This window comes from Protobothrops mucrosquamatus, unplaced genomic scaffold (genome assembly GCF_001527695.2).
Source record: "Protobothrops mucrosquamatus isolate PMUCROS unplaced genomic scaffold, P.Mucros_1.0 scaffold311, whole genome shotgun sequence".
Lineage (NCBI taxonomy): Eukaryota > Metazoa > Chordata > Lepidosauria > Squamata > Viperidae > Protobothrops > Protobothrops mucrosquamatus.
Genome location: NW_015386651.1, coordinates 339077 through 360122, shown reverse-complemented (window position 1 = coordinate 360122; position 21046 = coordinate 339077). Strand labels below are relative to the sequence as shown.

The window sequence follows — 21046 nt, the reverse complement described above, 5'->3', positions numbered from 1 at the left end:
GGCTGTGGAATGATTTTGCGGCCATCCAGCAGCCTGGTCCAGGCCTCTGGAGCCCGGATCAGGCCATGCGGGGGCTGCAAAATCACTCTGTGGTCATCGCTCCAGGCTCTAGAGGCTTAGAAAAGGATTCCGGAGTCCAGATCGGGCCACGCGGGTGCCACAAAATCACTCCACAGCCATAGATCCAGGTGGCATAGGTCTTTTCCAGGTCTCTGTAGCCTGGATCAGGCCATGGGGGTCTGTGGACGCGTCCCCTAGCCTCAGATCAGAGCAGCAGCAGGAACCATGCCAGAGAGGAGACATACCTTTTCCAAGTGAGTCCCATGTGGCAGAAAGGGAGGGAGAAGCATGAGAGCATTCAGTGAATGCTCGTAACTCACTTGCGCTGGCAGCTTAGAAGGAACCGGTTCTTCCGTTCAAAAAAAAGTGCTGGCGTGCCATTCCCTGCGTTCTATGACAAAAAAAGCACTGCCTACTGAAATTAATAAAGGACAATGCTTAGTGTGCTAAATCATTTTATACTGATTTACTAGATAGTAAATACTGTTAGGTAAAATGCAACTTACATTCTGTACACCAGTGCATAGGATCAGTCATCTCAAGTTCTATTTCTGCAACATGAGACTGTCTCTCATTTTCTTGTCACTAAACTGCAGTTCCATTAAGGAAGACTTCCAGTACAGGTGTTTCTTCCATAATGTTCTCTACTTTGTTTTTATTTATTTTCTTGGCTGAGTAGAAAGCACTTCCGTGATTTTTTTCTGGTAGCTTGCCAGCTCAAAAGGAGTTGTATTGTATCTTGCAAAAGGCATGCTAATAGCTTAAAGCACGGGTGTCAAACTCGCCATGTCACATGAAGTGTCACAGCGTATTGTGACTCTTTTTGCATTGCCGGCAATTGGATGGGCGTGGCTTTGGTATGATGAAACCAGCCCATGGGCTGGCAGTTTGACAACCCTAGCTTAAAGCCTCTTATTCCCTTGCACTATGATTGAATGATCTTCTCTTTCACCCCACGTTTTCCAGCATTGGAGCTTTTTTCAGAAAGTGGGTCTTTACATAATAGTGTCCAAAGTTAGATAACTTCAGCCTGGTCATTTGTGTCTCACGTGACAACTCTGTGTTTATTTAATGACCACTGGTTTATTTTCTTACTCTCCATTTTATTTTCAGGAGTTTTTCCCAACCCCAAAGTTGAAAGGCATCAATATTCTTCCTATAATGTTTCTTGTAAAATCCAACTTTCACTTCCATGGAGTATCATAAGGAATATATTCTAGGATATGCATACTAGGATACCAGTTTATAAAATTGCAGTTCCCAACAAAAGGAACAGGCAATGAGTAGTATTGCCTGTTCAGGAGAGAACCAGAGTCCTAGCAGTATTCTAAATGCAAAATTAAATCTAGCATGCATGATATTACTTTTCCAGCAGTTACCACCATAGGCTTTAATAGTGCGGAAAAGCCAATAAGCTTTTATACAATGATCAGAGATTCTCCAGACCAAATAATTGTCTTTCTCAATAATCTGATATAAAATATATCAACAGTATCCCCCCTAATTTAACAAGAATATAAAACAATATATTAATTGGCTTTATCTGTGACCATTTTTATTGCATTGAGTTAAATTCTGGGAAAAATTTGTAGTATTTAACAGGTAGAGACATGGTGAGTATTAAGATTTAAATTGATAACTAAACAGGTTAATTTTTAGAACTAATTGAATGTTGAAATTTAAAAAGGCTCCTTTTTTTCTTTTGTACTGTATTTGCAAAAGGGCTTAACTATTTAGTCACAAGCATATGGTTTGCAATTATCTTTATTTAGAATGATTTTAGGTTTGTGTTTCTAATTTCCTAATTTTGTGTGTACTTCATAAGTTGCAACAGAATCGAACCCTGATATAGTGAAGAATTGTGGTGTTACAGCAATACATGTAAATTAAGCATCTGGTTATAATTGTAACCCAAAAAGTTTTAGCAGAAATTTATCTTCTTCAACGTGTGAATTCTCAATAATACTTTATTTTAAAAGTCTTCAGTATACAATAGCATATGTTTTAATTTCTGAGATAATCTCTATCAAGAACAATGAAATCCATAAAAACTCATTAAAGGTTTTAAAGAACTGCCAAAACAATAATACAAAGTGGCAAGCGCATGACAGTTGTGGAAAGGAATGGGAATGGAAATAAGTCTGTCTTGATTCTGTTTGGCTTAATACGGTACAGATGGAAGTTCTGTCAGGCTTTCTCCAGCCAGCATCAGAGTTGAAGTCCACACATCTTAAAGTCATCAAGGTTGAAAAACCCTGCTCTATGAAGTACATTTCTGACTTGTCCTACCTTAAACTGCTGACAGAGAGTACATAATGGCAAATACCAAGCATTGATTTAATATTTCAGGAATTGTTAAAGAAAAACAGAAATGTTAAGCAACTGAAGTTCAGGTGACTTTTCATCTATATTTGTCATGGGAGGACATTGGAAAGAATGCAAAAGTGAATTATGAAGATAGTATATGTGATATTGCAGAGAATTATTTATCATGAGAGCACATGGAAAATTGAATAGATTCTTGTAAATGGGTGCAGGTGACTTCCTCTCTATTTGAAAAACATTTCTATTTTCTCTGTCTAACTGCACATCTACCTTAAATATTAATAAAATAATTATCTCCCTCATAACCACATCACTGCCTTAATTTCTTTATATTTATTTTCAACTATAGGTAATCCTCGAAGTATGACTGTAATGTAGCTTGCCCATTATCCGATCTCTTTTTAAAAACTTCCAGTGTTGGAGCACCCACAACTTCTGGAGGCAAGTCGTTCCACTGATTAATTGTTCTAATTGTCAGAAAAATTCTCCTTAGTTTTAGGTTGCTTCTTGATTAGTTTCCATCCATTGCTTCTTGTCCTGCCTTCAGGTGCTTTGGAGAATAGCTTGATCCCCTCTTCTTTATGGCGATTCATGAGATATTGGAATACTGCTATCATGTCAGCCCTAGACCTTCTTTTCATTAAACTAGATATACCCAATTCCAGCAACAATTCTTTATATGTTTAGCCTCCAGTCCTTTCTTGTTCAATTTGTCCATATTATCAGACCAATACAAAAATAAGTGTTTGGTCACTGTGACATAGTTTGTGATGTAACAAATATGCTATTTTCATCTACACACAAAAAATTCCCAGTATCCTCATTGGTAAAACTCATTGTGATATCATTATTCCTTCCTAAGTGATCAGAAAGAAATTTTCACAGCTCTGGGACAAAATAAGCCCTCAGGTAGCAGACAAGAAACAAGAGCAAGATAGTGGGGGAGAAAGGGGGGAGATATGTTTTTTCTTTTTTAAGATTATGACCAGCAGACCCTGTGCATGTTGCATGATTTGTCCTTGCTGCCCAGGGTGTAACTGCTGTAAGAAATGCCTCAAAATATGTGGCCCCAAACAATCCAGCCTGTGCTGGAAATTTGTGTTTACGGATGAAAGGAACTGTGACTGTTGCTACTGCCCACACGATGATGACACCACCTGCCAGTGCTGTCACTGTGCATTCTCAGAAAGCCCCAACTGTCGCTGGTGCTGCTGCTCCTGTGCTAATAATAGAAACTGCAAGTGCTTGTGCTGTACTGAGGAGAATAATGAATGTCAGTGCTACGATAGTAGGTGTTGCACTTTTCCATATTTGCCGTACAGACGTGGAGCTAAATTACGAAAAAGGTAAGAGCTGTCAAACATTGATTCTTTGGGGAATCTTCTTCAAAACCCATTGATCCATCACCCTGAGTAATCTCTGTGTTTATGTACATAATTTTTTTTAACTGGCGCTCTTAAAGATCAAATGTGGAATTATTATTAGGCTAGTTCAGACCATAAAGCAGCAAGTTTCTTCAAAATAGTTTATCAAATTCTGCAGCATGAGATTATGAGAATTCTGCATTTTTTCTTAGAATATCCCCTTGTGAATTTTTAACCAAACATATCCGAAAGTGACTTGTACATATAAAAGTTATGGCAATTGTACCCTTAAGTCTACCACTTAAAAGACTGTAAATGGCAGGTGGAAGATGTAAGGTGCAATTTTTAAAAAAATCTGCTCGGTGAAGGAGGAAACAAAAAGTTAAATCCTAACCAAATGGAAATACTAAATGTTCTCTTCTTCTGGAAAGGAATAATTATAGAACCTAAACCTATAACCAGGGCTTTTTTTTCTCATAGAACGCCCAGAATGGAGTTCCGGCATCTTTTTTTGGATGGAACCTTGTAGGGTAGGCAAGGCTGGTTGTATGACATGTGTGAGTTCCGGCACTTTTTTTTTTTTTTTTTTAGAAAAAAAGCACTGCCTATAACTCACAACATTTTAAATGCAATTGCAGTATTTTATATTTGGTACACAAATAAAAATAATTAACTATAAAAAATATGCAAATGCGAGATTAATAGGTACTACTTCGGTGGGAAGGTAACACCATTCTATGCACCTTTGGTATATAGCCATGCTGGCCACATGACCACAGAAAATGTCTTCAGACAACACTGGCTCTCCTGGCCAAAAACCAAGATGACCACTGTGCCCTAGAATCGGTCACGACTGGACAGGGAAATCTTTACCTAATCTTTGCCAGGGATATGCAATTCATTTCCAAGAATGACATAGAATCCTTTTTGTTATATGTGACAAAAGCCCTTTTTAAAAAAAAAACCTTATATTTCCTTGGACACCAAAAAAAAGTGCATTTGCATGCAAATCTGTCATACTACTAATCACCAAAATGGCGTTCCCTGCATCTAGCCTTTAGAATTTCAATGTCTGATTTGTCTATAAACAATATAGAAACCTAATATTCATTGCATTTGATGGCCCCAGCACCCTCATTAGTAGTCCGATAATAAATAATTACAAATACAGAACATTCTTTAGAGGCGCAAGAGTCAATAATACATAAAATGTATGCATTGTATGAATGCTGTATCTCCTTGTCTAATACTACTTGTATCACAATATATATACATATACTTATATACGTGTATGTATATATATATACTTTATATCAATATATATAAGGCATATATATATATATATATATATATATATATATGCCTTATATATATTGATATAAAGTCATTATATAGCTTTAACTAATTTTTATATGGAGGCAAAAAAAGAGGAAAGATCCACCACTGTGTTAGCTGCATATACTCATCTCAGTCTGTGAAGAAGTAGTCCCTCAGTAGTCCCTCAGAGATAAAATAATGTTATTTTACAGAAGTCTTCCATAAATCCCAAACTTCATGTAAAGAAACCTATATTTCCTGAGTTACTAAAGACTTGAGGTTTTGCCACTGGCAGCATTCTCAGTAATAAAAATGCAAAAGTGTCCTAGAAAAGTTGCTAGACTTTCACCTGCTACTATCATCATTACAAGTTAAGTAAACAGGGATGATTAGGAGGACAGTTTACAGAGGAGAAAGGTATAGAAAGAAACGTGGACATTTGGTTTTTAATTAGGTGTAAACCAAAAAGGAAATTTTGAAGCAGATGTCACTTGGTTCATAGAATTGTCCAAAGTAGAATTTTTATTTTAAGCTTGATAATTATAAATATTAGTGGCATCCTTGGGTATAACTGAGGTTTCTGTATTGGTTTTTTTTTCAGGCTCAGAAGCCGAGGGGCAAGTGATACATCTGTCATTACATTGGATAAAGAACCTTCTGGACATGCTTTTATTGACCAGCTTGTATGCCCATTGTGCCAACGAATGTTTCTCCGCCCGTTTATGTTGCCATGCAATCACTGCATTTGTGATAAATGTATCATGCAGAGCAGACTGAATGCTGAAATTACAGAGAGTTTCTACATCATCACATGTCCAATCTGCAACAAAGCACATTGCCTACCATTTTCTAAGAAAATGTATCTGAGGATTAATTATCTAAGGGCCAGATTGGCTAGAAAGTATATGCGCCGATACGGTTTCCTAAGATGGAGGTTTGACAAAAGCTATGTCCCAATCTATTGCCAGATTTGTGACGAGCAAAAGGCGGAAAAGAGATGCTTGTCATGTCAGCTGAACTACTGTAATATTTGCCTGAGGAATTATCACCAAGATATTTCCTCATTAAATCATGCCTATGCTAAAATTAGTGATGACATCTGGGAAGACAAAAACTGCTTAATCCATGGTGAAACAGTGCTTTCCAAATACTGCCTTGAAGATCATGAACTACTGTGTGAATATTGTGCTGAGGCACAACATAATGATCATAACAAAGTTTCTTTATCAGTAGCATGTACAAAAATGTCTGCTATGTTATTTACGACTATTGCAAAGTTTAAAAAAGGTTCCTATTTAAATTATTTTCTTTCTGCTTGATATTTTCTTAGTTGCTATATTATATCTAATCAATGTAAATGCCTGCTAAAGCTGTCAGAGATTTCTCTAAGGTTAGAAGTTTCCTGAGATCTTAAACAAGTGGTTTTGATCAATGGAGAATAAACTGTCTAGCTCAGTGGTTCTCAATCTGCGGTCCACAGACCCCTGGGGGGGCACAATGTTGCCACAGGGAGTCTGTGAAGGCTTGAAAAATGTTATGATTTAAATCTTGAGTTGAGTCTTGGAAGATCGTGGCAATGGTCCGTGGCCATAAGAAATATTTAAAGGGGGTCCGTGATGAAGAAAAGATTGAGAACCACTTGTCTAGCTTATGGCTATCTAATGGTCTTGCAATATAGATAATAACTGATGCTCATTGTCTGCTTTTGGAAAAGTTATTATTTCTCAGCTTAATCTATTTTAGAGTTGGATGATTAGCACAACATACAGTATATCTGACCAATGAACACATAGACCTTGAAAGCACAGAAATATGATTTCTGAAAGGCCATTTATGGTTGCCTTTGAATTTTCTATAATAACATGCTAATTTTTTTAGATGTCCCAGGATAATCATTACTCTTCCATTATTAGCTGAAAGGCACATACAGGCATTTGTTACTAAACATGATTATGAAAATAAAAGTAAAAATGTTCAAATGTATTGTGATGTCACAGTGCAAATCCTGCCTTTCATAGTTGTATCTCAATGGCAGATAGAAGAAATGTGGAGGTTACAATGTGACTGCAGGATTCATGTTTTGTCACTTCCTCCTGCTGAACTATCTTACGGGTGATGAAGTCATACACACACTCATATGTAGGCACATACATATACAGACCTACTGTTAACATAGTTTTCTCTCCCTCACACAAACTTTGAGCTTTCTTCCTCTCTTTTCACAATCAAAACATATTTTTTCCTGCTGTCTTCCATCCTCTCAAAGAACTCCAGTTTTTTTTAAAAATCTCTAGATCCTTATCTTTCATTGTTCAAACCTTATAGAACAATAGGAAACAATCAAATCTATGGTTTGGGGGAAGGAAGTAGTGCGTCTAGTGAAGCAGAATAGTTTTGCTGAGGGTGCAGCCACAACATGCTCTTGAGTCCATTTTAATTTCTGAACTTTATATAATAGTCTAGCCTATTCCCTATTGCCCTTTCCAGATTATTAGGATATGGCAGGTTCAGAACTTCTGATGATATGGAGTCAGACATTATAGAGTCAGACATTATAGGCAGTCAGACATTATACAGCCATGGAATTAAATGTGTAAAATTTCATTTAATTGCAATTTAATGTAAACCAAATAGACATGTTTCTGTGTTCATTTATGAGCCACATATGAGCTGGACAAAATGCTGAGAATAATTATTACTTTTTCAAAGTGTAATAAATGCTATTGTAAATAACAAATTGATGCAATGCTGCTTAATAGAATTAATCCACTCTTTTCACTTATTTAAAGTAAGGTGCTATTTGTTTTTTCCCCCAACCCCATGGTGTGGGGTTCAAAGATGACCTTTTTGATTTACTGGGCAAATGACAGCTCCAGGAGCAAAAATGGCCTGTTGAATTTTTCCAAGCCACTTGAAACTGAGGGGGAAAATATCCAGCATTTTCTGGGGAATTGGGCTCACTACTTAGTAATGACAGATATATAGATTCTTGCTTTTTCCAACAAATACGAATGATCTCACAGGAAATGGAGGTTAGCAGCAAATTGCCAAGTAACCTTGTTCTAGAATAAGGAAAAGAATTGTTAAAGAAACTTATTTCCAGAAAAATATGTATTCTTAAAAATTTCACATCAGTTCACTTAACTTCTGATCAATCCAAATCTTAATTTGAAGCTTGTTTTTCCTCGAGAGATAATAGAATAGACTTATAGAAGTTTGACTTACAATTTTTAACATATTAAACTTTCAAATATATGTAACTTGGAGTGAAAACTCTCTCATCTCCAAAATTGATTGACCTGTTAAATCTAATATTAACCAATTTTCTATCTTGTGAACAAGAATGGTATCCTTCAAAATAATATCAATCGTGATCATTATCTTTATTTTTCTGTTGCAGTCCGTTATGTAATTGATAATGACCTAATGGAAGTCCTTGTATTAAAAAACAATTTTAAATCTTACAAAGAAACCAAAAGGAAAGAGATCAGGAATGGTTTTATGAGGTTACGGATGATAATTCAAGAGCGTGAAAAAGAACTGATGGAGGCAGTAGAAAACCTTGAACTTCAGAAACAAAAGGCACTTTATGAATTTGCAAACCATGCAACAAGGAAAATTGATCAAATGGACAGCCTCATGCAATATTCTAAGGAAGCTTTAAAGGAACAGAGCCCTATTGCATTCCTGCAATCTGCCTGGGGCTTAATAAAGGAAGTAGAAGATATAATTGCAAGTCTTTATCAGCCCAACCCATACCTTAAGGAAGACCCAATAAAGCATCTTAAAGTCAACTTTGAGGAACTTGCTGAAAACCTAGTGAGCATTTTCCCATCAATCCGCAATAAATTACGATATGAACAAATGAACAAAAGTCCTTATCCTTGCAGTTCTGATGTCATGATTCCAAGGACTGTTTCAAGCGCACACATTGCCAACCCACTAGGACTGAACAGAAGTTTCTCCTTATCGTCATTTCATTCACTGGCTGATCAAACCTTTATGAGCAATGAACTGCATATTAGACCAAAATCATCACCTCCAACAGAGTTGAAAGGAAATCAATTGTATTCTGTTTGGAATGCATCATCAGATACTTCAAAAGATATAAGAAATTATCCAAGCTATGGACCCAGTTACAATCCAGATGTACAGGAAGAATCTTCTTTACCTCCTGGTCTTGTTGTTATTTACCAAACTCTTGTCTACCCAACTATTGCTAAGGTATGGATGTTTTTATTTTCCAACACTGTATTCATTATGAGCATTCACACTTTCTGTAAATTCAAATAATACTGGATAATAGAAATGTGCAGTTAATGGAATTATATCTTCATCAGTTCTGCATGTAGTTGCATACTTTTTCTTCCAAATAATTTCCAAGTAATTTCTTTAAAAAGTGTATGGAAAATTTAGTTTCTTCTATTTGGATTTTTATATACTTTTGTATGTATTTGAAGAATAATCTAAAATATCTTTCTTGTGGCTTTGCATCATTGACATGAATGAAATCATATCATTGACTTTTGGACCCAAACTTATTCTATCATCAATAAAAAGCTTCTTTCACAAATGGCCATAGTCTAGCACAGTGGTTCTTAACCTTTTTGAACGAATCGCCCCCTTGAGCCAATGAGGAAGTTGTCATCGCCCCCCTCCCCCAACATAACCTCTCAATCACAACTTTGCAATACTGCAGACCTCTTAAAATGTGAAATGAATTTATATAAACTTTCATTTCTCTCCCCCAGAATAAAGTTAATAATTTTGTGGATGTGAGGGCTGGGNTTTAATCTATATATCACAGGGTAGTCAAGCTACGTAGAACCACAACTGCTAGCTTGAAATGAGTGAAAATGAGAGATTTTCAGGGGGAGTGCTGGCTGTGTTTTCACTGTGCCTTTAGAGCAGACTGGGTGGGTGGTCAAATCTTTCCTCTCCCTCCCTTCCCCCTTCTTTCTCCAGGTGAGGAGAAAGAGAGGGAGAGGGAGACACTTGCGCTTCCTCTCTCTCTTTCCTCTCTCTTTCTATCTTTTTTTCTTTCCCCTTTCCCTCTCTCGTTCCTCTCCCTCCCTCCCCCCTTTCTCCAGGTGAGGAGAAAGAGAGAGGGAGAGAGAGGCACTTGCACTTCCTCTCTCTTTCCTCTCTCTTTCTCTCTTTTTCTCTTTCTCCTCTCCCTCTCTCTTTCCTCTCCCTTCCTCCCCCTTCTTTCTCCAGGTGAGGAGAGAGAAAGAGGGGGAGAGAGAGGCACTTGCGCTTCCTCTCTCTCTTTCCTCTTTCTCTCTCTCTTTTTCTCTTTCCCCTCTTCCTCTCTCTTTCCTCTCCCTCCCTCCCCCTTCTTTCTCCAGGTGAGGAGAGAAAGAGAGAGGGAGAGAGAGGCACTTGCGCTTCCTCTCTCTTTTTCTCTCTCTTTTTCTCTTTCCCCTCTCCCTCTCTCTTTCCTCTCCCTCCCTTTCTGCCCCCCATCTTCTGCTCACCTCACATTCTTCGCTGACAAAGCAGCTGGGACTCTGGCGCGCCTTCCCAGCCAGCTGGGCCAATGGTCCCGCAGCTGGAGATCGCAGGGGCTGCTCTCTCTCTGGGCCGTGGCTTGCAGGAAGGGTGGCCTGCTCAGCAGAGGCTCTGGCAGGCTGCTTCCAGCGGGGATTCCAGGCTTCCCTGTGTGGTTCCCCGACCACGTGTACCTCGGACGGGGCCAGCCAGGGAAAGGGACTTCCTGGCCGTGCTTCTCCCAGAGGGCGGGGCACCCGGGCACAGGGCCAATCAGGAGCCCTGCGAGGGGGCAAATCCGCATGAGAGAGAAAGAGAGAGAGAAGCACAAGTGCCTCTCTGTCTCTCTCTACAAATGGCGGAGGACGCTTGGAGCTGCAGGGGAAGGCTCAAAAGTGTCCCCAAAACATCTCACTCCATAGCCCCCCTATCGCCCCCTTTTCGTTCCATCGCCCCCACGCCGCCCCTTTTTGTTCCATCGCCCCCCTGAAAAATGAAATCGCCCCCTGGGGGGGCTGTACCGCCCAGGTTAAGAACCACTGGTCTAGCATACTATAGAATGCTTCCTTTTCTTTTATCAAGAACCTTGGCTTTTGATCTGATGTACTGTTTTTAAACTCATCTACAACTTAAAATAAGAGTCCTGATCTGACCTGTATTAAGGAAATTGGATGGATAAACTAGAGTAGATTTGCTATGTCTGCCTGCACGGTTTCCATCCAGATTGTCAGAGGGGTAGAAAATGCTGTAAAATTGAAATGTTACTCTTGTTTCTCTACCACCATCCATTTCATGTAAATCTGTTGATTGTTCCTTGCTGATGTTAAGAGGATTTTGTCTGAGATTAAAATTGGGGCTATTTGAAATAATATTTGTTTTAAAAACTCTTTGGTAGTATATTTATTTTAATAGTTGGTATTGATTTTAAGCAGATTTTTTTCACATTTCAAGAACTTTTTACTTCTCTCCATATTTTATAATTATTTAAAATATATCTTTATGGCTACCTGTTAATACAAACCCAAATCTTTTGTGATCTAGCAACCAGACTCTTTCTACACAAACTTTTCTTCTTGAATTATGTATTTTTATTATATCTTTGTTACTTTAATTTTGTATCCATAAAATTCATCAAACTTCTAATTGTTTTTATTGGCTGTCTTATTGAAATCAGTTGTTGCATTGTTCCGCTGGCTGAATACTTGTTTTGTCTGATTTTATTCTTTAGTTTCCACTTATGTCTATAGTTGTCAAAAAAAAAATTACAAGTTGACCTATAAAGTGAAATTTTATTGATAGCTTTTGAAAAAAATCTGAGTTAGCTAATTGTTTCTATATCACTCTAATTTTACTTTTTTCTATTCTTCTTATTAGCCTTTTGTCCTTTGTAGGTTCAGTGAGTATTTATTTCAAAATAATATATCATTCAGGGATAATATTACAGCCATTCTGTTATGACAGTGGTCAAATCTACATAGTATGACAAATGGCAAAAATTTAAATCACTAGTACAAATTATAAAATGGTGAATCAATATCATTAACATTGTAAGAGTAGGATTATAAAGACAATACAATATACTTTATTGATGTATTAGTTGACAAATCATATCAGAGCATGAGAATTAGCCAAAGTAAAATACAATAAAATGAATTAAGGTAAGATACAGTGAAATGAGATAAAACAGACTATAGTGAGATTAAATAGAATAAAATTTCTACTATGACACTAGAAAAGGTGAGATAAATAAAAAAAATAAAAAAGTAAGATAAAATAATATAAGATAAAATATAATGCAAGGATATATAATAAAATTTATATTAAACTTCAAAGAAGGTATATTTAGGAGAATTCATGATATGTGTTCTCTATTGGGCAATCCTGACTACAAACGTAACAGTTCAAGAGACTGTGAAAAGTTAGGTAAAAGAGGGGCAATCAGCAGAAGATAAATATTCCTGTAGAGCTAGTAATAAAGGAGGACATGAGCTATGGTTCATCAGGCCACTATGCTAGGAGGACAGTGTTGTGCTTTAAAAGGAACTTTTCTATATTTCTTCTGCAAATCTACAGTGAGAAATACACAGAACTAGACCAGGGGCCTCCAAACTGGCAACTTTAAGATTTGTGGATTTCAGCTCCCAGAATTCTTCAGCCAGTCATGAGTTGAAGTCCACAAGTCTTGAAGTTGTCAAGTTTGGAGCCTGTCTAAATTTGAGAACTGAGATGTGTTACAGATTAGAATCTCAAATGTGGTTATTTATAAATATCTCCTGTGAGAGAACAGCAACTTCTAACTGATTTTCTATGTCTTAAATCTTTTCTTTTAAATTAATTTAACTCAATCTGAACTCTGTGACAAGACAGCATAGTACGCTACTATGCTGATGATGCCAGTTATACAACTCTATAATGCAGGGCAAGTTAATGCTCAATGCTTTTCAGGTGTTGGCTCAGTGCCTAGAGGCTGTAAGAATCTGGATAGGGAGAAATCAGCTGCAAGTCAACCCTAACAAGACAGATGGCTTTTGTTCCCCCCCCCCTTGCAATGGTCAGCAAAATTGACATCCCTGACTCAGATTTGTCTTGTAGCTGTGTTTCTATAGTCGCCTAACAATGACATTTTTGCTTCCCATTGCAGGTGATGTAGTTATCCATCCTTACTGCAGTAAGAAAGAAGATATTTTAAAAGATATTTTAAGACCAAGTTGAATTTTTGAATAATAAAATATAAGAGTTTTAAAAATACAAATTACTGAAAGTTTTGGTTATTGTAATTATTAAAAACCACATGCTTTCTTTCTTTATTTTATTTGAGCCATGGGACAATTAGGTCTAAAACCACTGAATCTAATGAGAGATAAAACTATAACTCACCTGAAATGTTCTGTTTCATTTATGACAGTACAAAATGTAGACTTTCCAAATGAATGACCATTATATGAGTTGAACTTAATTCCCTGTTATTGTGGCATTTTGGCTGGTATAGGACTTCATATAGTTTTTAGAAGGTGGAAGATTATTAGGTTTAAAATCCATGGGACTGGTACTAAAATGCCTGTATTGTGAACATTAAATATACATAATTAAGTTGGAGTTGTGGGTTTCTGGTTTTTTTATTCTACAAATTCTTATAATTCAAATAATGAAATGCTAGCAGCCTTACTTATTAACCCTATTAGTTTGCTAGAGAAACATAAAAATGAGGGTGAAGGTTTGTTCTCCAAGCTTGTGGGTTGAATTCCGAGATGTTACCTAGCCTGGTAACGAAACATTCAGAAACCAACCCACAAGTACAGAGAACAAAATTTCACCCTCAGCCTACACCTGAGCTACAGATATTCGCCACTATTTATACATAAATGTATTTTCAGTGCACTTTATTTCTTTGCACTCCACAGCTTTATTGGACCTGTCCAACAGAAGAAGTAGATAGCTTTGAAATTGCTTATTATGAAGTACTTGATGAAGAGGCAGCTGAGAGTTTAATCCAGCCACAACTCATAGGAGTACTTACTGGAATTGTACAACAGAATCTAGAAATACATAATCTGTCCCCTAATACAGAATATCTCTTTAAAGTTCGAGCTGTCAATGAAAATGGTCCAGGAGAATGGAGTGAAGTCTGTAAGGTACAATCTTGGGTATTTAATTGCTGGCTAAATCAAACTCATATAGACAAATGCATTATCATGATTTTCGATAAATAGCTTATATTTATTCACAGATTATTCAAATGAATTGAGTTTAATGGAATTTGATTCAAATGTTGCTTGGATTATTTTTGTTTTGTTTTTATAATTTGTTTTTGTTTGTTTACTATGGCATTAACAATTCTCTGAGCTGACATTATTTCAAAATGTTAAATAAACATTTTTATAATATTCCATTTTATATATCAAAGAGATAACAAGAATAGCATTTAAAATGTTTCATAACGTGATTTTTGTATGGCACATTTATATGATTGACAGTTTTTGATGTTTCTATTTTACCTCCACTATTTTTTATTTTATTAGTATTCAGATGAAAATTCCATAACGAACACATATTAGGATTTAACTTAATACAACAATTGTCCTAATATAGATATTTTTAGACATAGACTATGAGAAACAATTCATGAATTCATAATGAATATAGCAAGCTTTCTCTTAAATCCTTAGAGCAAAGAACGTTCTTCTATAATGAATATTGAACAGATACATTGTTTTGGAATATTTATTTATATGCCTGCAAATTTGAAAACATTCTGAGGTGTCTGTTTAGTATTTTTACTTCCCATTCCTTGTTTTGCCTGAACATTTGCCACATTATTTGATCTTTAAAAAAGTTAAAATCTTTAAAATGTATTGATTTTTAATATTTCTTCAGCAACAGTATTAAATAATCCTTCATTTTTATTTGGTTGTTGTTGCTGTGCCAAAAGAGAAAACAATGATGAAATATTGAATGGGCCCTTTCAAGGTGGTACAACCCCAACTCTACATTTTACTGGCATTACATTGAATTGATTGCCATTTAATTATTTGTAAACAGATGCAGGAAAGAGATGGTCCCACATCTGCAGCCAGGAAGAGACATTAAATAATAGTTGCTTTCAAGTTGCTTTTTAATTTATTTGCATCCTTATAGTTTTCCTTACACATAATGGATATACTTTAGAAATGTTTATTTGTCCAAATACTTTAGCTTAGAAAGTAAAAAGAATCAATAAAGTATTTATCTTGTTGGGGGAAGAGGGTGGGGAGATGCACATTCTAATGGAGGAACTATGATATAGTGGTACCCTTCAAAAGGATACAAAGATACTTGTCATTGAGTAAGGTTTACTAGGAGGTATGTTGTAAGACAATTGTGTTAGCTTATGGGAGCCAAATATTTCATTTAATTTATTAATTTTAGTCAATGGCTAACTCCACTCAGACTCCAGATGGCTTATAAGAAAACCACGAAAACCATTTAGGCAAGAAAAACCAAATGCACAGGTACAGTATAGGTGCTACTTTGCTCAGTACTAGTAATTGTGAGAAGGATCTCGGACTCCTAGTAGACAATCACTTGAATATGAGCCAGCAGTGTGCTGCAGCTGCCAAAAAAGCTTACATAGTTCTAGGCTGCATTAACAGAGGGATAGAATCAAGATTACGTGAAGTGTTAATACCACTTTACAAAGCCTTGGTAAGGCCACACTTGGAATACTGCATCCAGTTTTGGTCACCACGATGTAAAAAAGATGTTGAGACTCTAGAAAGAGTACAGAGAAGAGCAACAAAGTTGATTAGGGGACTGGAGGCTAAAACATATAAGGAATGGTTGCTGGAATTGGGTATGTCTAGTTTAATGAAGAGAAGGACTAGGAGTGATATGATGGCAGTGTTTCAATATCTCAAGGGTTGCCACAAAGAAGAGGAGTCAAGCTATTCACCAAAGCACCTGAAGGCAAGACAAGAAGCAATGGTTGGAAACTAATCAAAGACAAGCAACCTAAAACTAAGGAGAAATTTCCTGATAATTAGAACAATTAATCAGTGGAACAGCCTGCCTCCAGAAGCGGTGAATGCTCCAACACTGGAAGTTTTTAAGAAGAGACTAGACAGCCACTTGTCCGAAATGGTATAGGGTTTCCTGCCTGAGCAGGAGGTTGGACTAAAAGACCTCCAAGTTCCCTTCCAACTTTATTATTATTATTGTTGTTGTTGTTGTTGTTGTTGTTGTTAAGAATGGTCTGTGGTAGGCCCTTTTCCAACAAACTAATTTAATCAAAAATCATAACCTTTCATGAGTTGCAGCTCACTTTATCAGAACCACAAAATGGGAAGACAGATTGGTTGTAAAGATGTAGGTTACATGTGAGTCAGAATACACCTAACTTATCAGTTAACAATTGTGATACTGTGTTTCCCCAAAAGTAAGTCCTACCTCAAAAATAAACCCTAGTTTTGGGGCAAGGCACATGACGAAAAATCAAGCTAGGGCTAGGGTGGGGGGTGGAGCTGCCCCATGCACCCCACACCCACTTACCAGGTCTCCCATGAATCAGCACGTGCCTCTCCTTTCCAGGCCACTTCTTCTGTGGCATCCCCTGGCCTGCATTTCACAGTCAGAGGCCTTTCCAGAAAATACTGTGAAAGGCAGGCCAGTGCTCCATTCTCAGCTGCAGAATGAAGCTGCTCCTTCGGCCACAGAAGAAGTGGGCCAGCTGGGCTGGGATGTTGGTGCTGCCACGGCGAGGTGAGTGGAAAAGACACTCCCCCAAAATAAAACCCGGTACCTCTTTTGGAAGCAAAAAAGAAGAAGAAAAAAGACTGGGTCTTATTTTCGGGGAAACACGGTATGTTACAAACTTGTTTAGGCCTTTTGAGGTTACCTGAAACTTTTTGGTGTATTTGACCTCAGCAATCTCTCACTCAGTGATACTGGTAAACCCTAATTTTTCAAAATGGTCACACTGATGGCTGTAACAGAATACTTAGGGAAATTGAAATGTTCTTATATTACTTTGACCTTGATTTGAATCTTGATTTCACATATGTGTCTCTAAATTCTTTTTGTCCCTTTCGCCTGAACTCACCCCAGTTTTAAGCAAGCCTAAACCATATGCCTGCTCTACCCCTAGTCTTCCTGAATCAGTATATGTTGCTACAGGATGAAATTCTTCAGATTTTTGTAAGATTTACTTTCTTGAATATATGCATGAGATTGTAGCTTTATAGAACCAGGGTTAAAAGTAGTTAAATAGGTATCTTTCTTTAAAGGAAAAATGTGACTACCTTTGTCTGCTCTGGAGGGACATACAAGTTAATAAATGCTTTGTTTGATAAGACCAAATGTGCAACAGTCTCTTTCAAATAAGAGGACATCAAAAAACTTCTTAGCAGTTGATAACTAATATTAAAACAAAATCATGTTGACAAATGTAATCCTACAACTGAACTATTTCAATTTTTTCTTGAAATGAAAGACCTCGTCTCAAAGATTTCCATTGTCCCAAATATTACAGGAGGAAATATAATGGAAGGTCCATTATTTAGGGATGTTAAGGTTCTGCAGATTGGTGTAAGAAGGAGGAAGATATTGCGGGGAGGGGAGCAGGACTTCATCTTTTCACAAACCTTAGTTCCAGTAATAGCTCCAGTGCAAAGTATATCATGATTTATTTGAACATATTTCTTAAAAAATGTTAGTGTGTTTATTTATTTAAAAACATCTTACTGATGTATTTAAAATAATTATTGAAACATGCCAGTACCTTTATTCCTGCTTACTCTCTTGTGACATCTGTCGTGTACCTGTATTTCTATAGCTGATTGACAATCATATTTCTGCTTTCCATTGTAGGTGATGACTCCAGATGTGCGTGCCAAAGTCAAAGCCAGATGGGGACTGCTGAGAAATGTTCAATCTGCTTTCCGCAGATAATCCTGAACTACAGATCTACAAATCATTTTAAGGAGGAAGCTGAAAGTAAGCTATCAGATAGAATCCCATTATATTTTTTTCTTTTCTTCATTCTTTTTAAATTAAATTTGTGAACTAGGACCTAAAAATATTCCTTCCAGAATAAAGAGGTCCATGAAATAAAAAAAAATCAGCTCTTGTATTTTATTTTTTACAATTTTCCACTTAAGATGGTTAAAAAATTACATTGTTTAAGAAATACATGATGAAAAATCCCTTAAATAAATTCTGTGGTGTACCAAACCTTCAAAGGAACATAATAGATATGTTTTCATATGGGAATGAAGGGCTCACTCTTTATCTTGTCAGTCCAGAGCCTTGGTCTGTGTTTCATTTTAATTGGATATTGAAAATTACTTTCTGGATAAAATACTTGAACAGTCCACCTATTATAGATTGTGCCTGAAATTTGTAGGAATTTTATATGCTGTTTTCACTTCATTTACTTATCCTTTGGTCTTTAGCAGAATGCTGCTACAATAGCCATTATCATCTGTACATTTTATACACGATAGGCACTATATAGATGAATATGTAATAAAAAGTTCAGCAACTAATAAAAATCCAGCAATTAAGTGGAATCCAGTCCCATTTAAGAGTCCAAATAAACATTAATTTATTGTCTTCAAGTTTTTCAAGCATCAGAGTCTTCTCCAGTGACTCTTGTCTTTGTATTATGTGTCCAAAGTATTTAAGCATTAGTTTCACAATTACTGCTTCCAGTGAATAGTTTGGTTTTACTTTATCTAATCTAGAATTATTCATTATTGTGTGGATCAAGTAATACTTAGCAATTTTTTTCAGCACCATCTCTCAAAGGTATTTTTTTTCCCTGCAGCCTTTCTTACAGATCCAGCTTTCACAGCCATATGTTAGAACTGGGCAAAGCATGGCATTGATAATACATATCTTTGTTGCCAGTTTCCTATGTCTGCACTACAAGAATATTAAACCAATAGCAAACTGGGAGCTAGTGTAACTGTTTTTTCAAAACATTACTTAGCAATAACCAAATTTACTGCAATGGAGCTTTGCTACCATATTTAGCATCTTTCTGAACAGGCATAAGAGTGTCCTTATATATATAGGACATTACATAAATAGAGAATTGAGGATACTAATAGATGAGTTAATAAATCTGAACTATCCATATCAAACTTATTTTTTTCAGTAAAGAGATTCCATTATCTGACTCAACAAGCTTTCCTAACATACCTCCGGATGGCTTGGACCAACTCACATAAATCCTAGTGAGCACAATCATGCAAATTAGGCAAAGCTGCCCCAGTTCATATTTTGGCATCCCTATCAATCTAGAAATGTAAATCAAGAAAAAGTCATGGGTGCTAGACTATTCTCAAATAGCTAGTCAAAAAATTGCAAGGATAGACTTCCACAGATACAAAAGTTCTGATAAGTAAATCTAAATAGCTAATGAAACTATTGTGAAAGAATTACAGTGTCTTCTGTATCTGAAATGCCCTGTGTATACTGAAATCAAGGCTTGAACCACTGTGTGTTTCTTTACTTCCTATGCACTAAGCCATTCTCTTCTGGGCAAATGTATTGTTTTCCCCTTTCTCTTGTTTTTATAATGAATAGATCTGATACTATACTATTTACTTGTGACTATGGGAGAACTGACTCTCAAATAGGGCACCAAATTCTGCAGCACAATGAATCACTTAATAAAAACTTTGCTTTAAAAAGAATGTCTTAATATGCTTAAGAACATGTTAGCACAGCAGTTAAAACTGATATAAATTAATACTAGCAAACTATGGACCTTTTGTTTTCTGTCAAATTCAGCAGCTCTCTTTCATCTTCATTTTATCAGTGGCCCTAAGGATGCTTGTCAAACCCTTATCTTATTCTTACCTGTTTGCTAATTCATTTCACTGTTTTTCTTTCCCTTGCTAACTTAAAATTTGATTCACACTAATCCCTCTTTGTTGCCATTTATAAATTTTGGGCTATTAGAAGGACATATCTTTCAGTGACACTTAGCAAATAAAAAGTTTCTGTCAGCAGCCCAGGAAATATAATTATTTATATTGATAAATATTGATAAAGGGAGAAAGTCAAAGGCCATATTCACCATTCCTTTGGAGACTTGGTACTTAGGAGTGTTATGAAGGCAAAAGGTTTCTTTGTGTGCCCATTGAGTGTAGCAGCACTGTCTGCTATGGGAATCTTTAACAATGGCAGCTGCAGTAGATGCTTGAACAGAGTTGTGCTATCCTGAATATAGGAATGTGGCTGTTGGTGAAAGACATAAGCAGCATCAGAGAGTCCACATTTACCAATCCTATCGCTTGATTCTCCAAGACTTTGTCATAAATTAAGGATAAATCAAATTAATTTGCTTCCATTCCATGTCAGTCAATATTTATTTACTCAGAAAATCCTCATGTCCTTTTTTGGAATTAATCTGAGAATTCTTTTTTTTTTTTTAAAGTATGTAAATGCACAAATAAATATTTATAGAACTTTTGAGCCAAGAACTATACTATTAGATTTAAGCAAATGTAAATTTGATACAAATATTAGCACAAGGATTATGGATTCTTATGGGAATCAGCAAAATACAATTTTGCTGATAAAGATGAGTGGACTCAAGTAATAAAGGGAGCAGAATCATGCTCACAAGCCTTACAGCCATGGGCTTCCTCCATTGAGAACTTAGTTTATGTAGTGTATAGATCTGGAAAGGCTTTTAAAGTGCAGAGACTGGTCATGTTTTATGCATCTCAGTATACATTTTTCAATTTTTTTTCAGATTAAAAAAAATCAGATTTTAAGTTTAGTCAATGCTAATTTTATAAAAAAAAACTTCCAAATTTATTCATTAAAAAGGATGAAAGAACTTCAGATTTTAAAAATTGGTATGAGAAAGAAAGTGGCAGATGTGTCCTTCCTTAACCCTAATCAGGCACTAATTGATGTGCTAAGACTGGATGATCAAAAGCAGTTCTCATCATTCCATGTCAACCCATTGGGATCCCTGCCTATTAGCATAGTTTATGAAT

General features: G+C 36.3%; 1 protein-coding gene across 1 annotated transcript; it reads left to right on the top strand.

Moving 5' to 3' along the window:
* The first annotated feature begins 3366 nt into the window (after nt 1-3366).
* TRIM42 (tripartite motif containing 42) lies at nt 3367-17978 on the top strand. The gene is made up of 5 exons (XM_029283984.1): nt 3367-3731; nt 5677-6353; nt 8467-9290; nt 13958-14188; nt 17898-17978. The coding sequence occupies exons 1-5, from the start codon at nt 3367-3369 to the stop codon at nt 17976-17978; spliced, it is 2178 nt and encodes a 725-aa protein (XP_029139817.1).
* Nucleotides 17979-21046: the final 3068 nt, after the last annotated feature.

Coding starts and splice junctions, on each gene's coding strand:
- TRIM42 (XM_029283984.1), top strand. CDS start 3,367: ATGACCAGCAGACCCTGTGCATGTTGCATGATTTGTCCTTGCTGCCCA. Junction 6,354..8,466: donor TATTGCAAAGTTTAAAAAAG/GTTCCTATTTAA, acceptor TTTCTGTTGCAG/TCCGTTATGTAATTGATAAT. Junction 14,189..17,897: donor AATGGAGTGAAGTCTGTAAG/GTACAATCTTGG, acceptor TTTCCATTGTAG/GTGATGACTCCAGATGTGCG.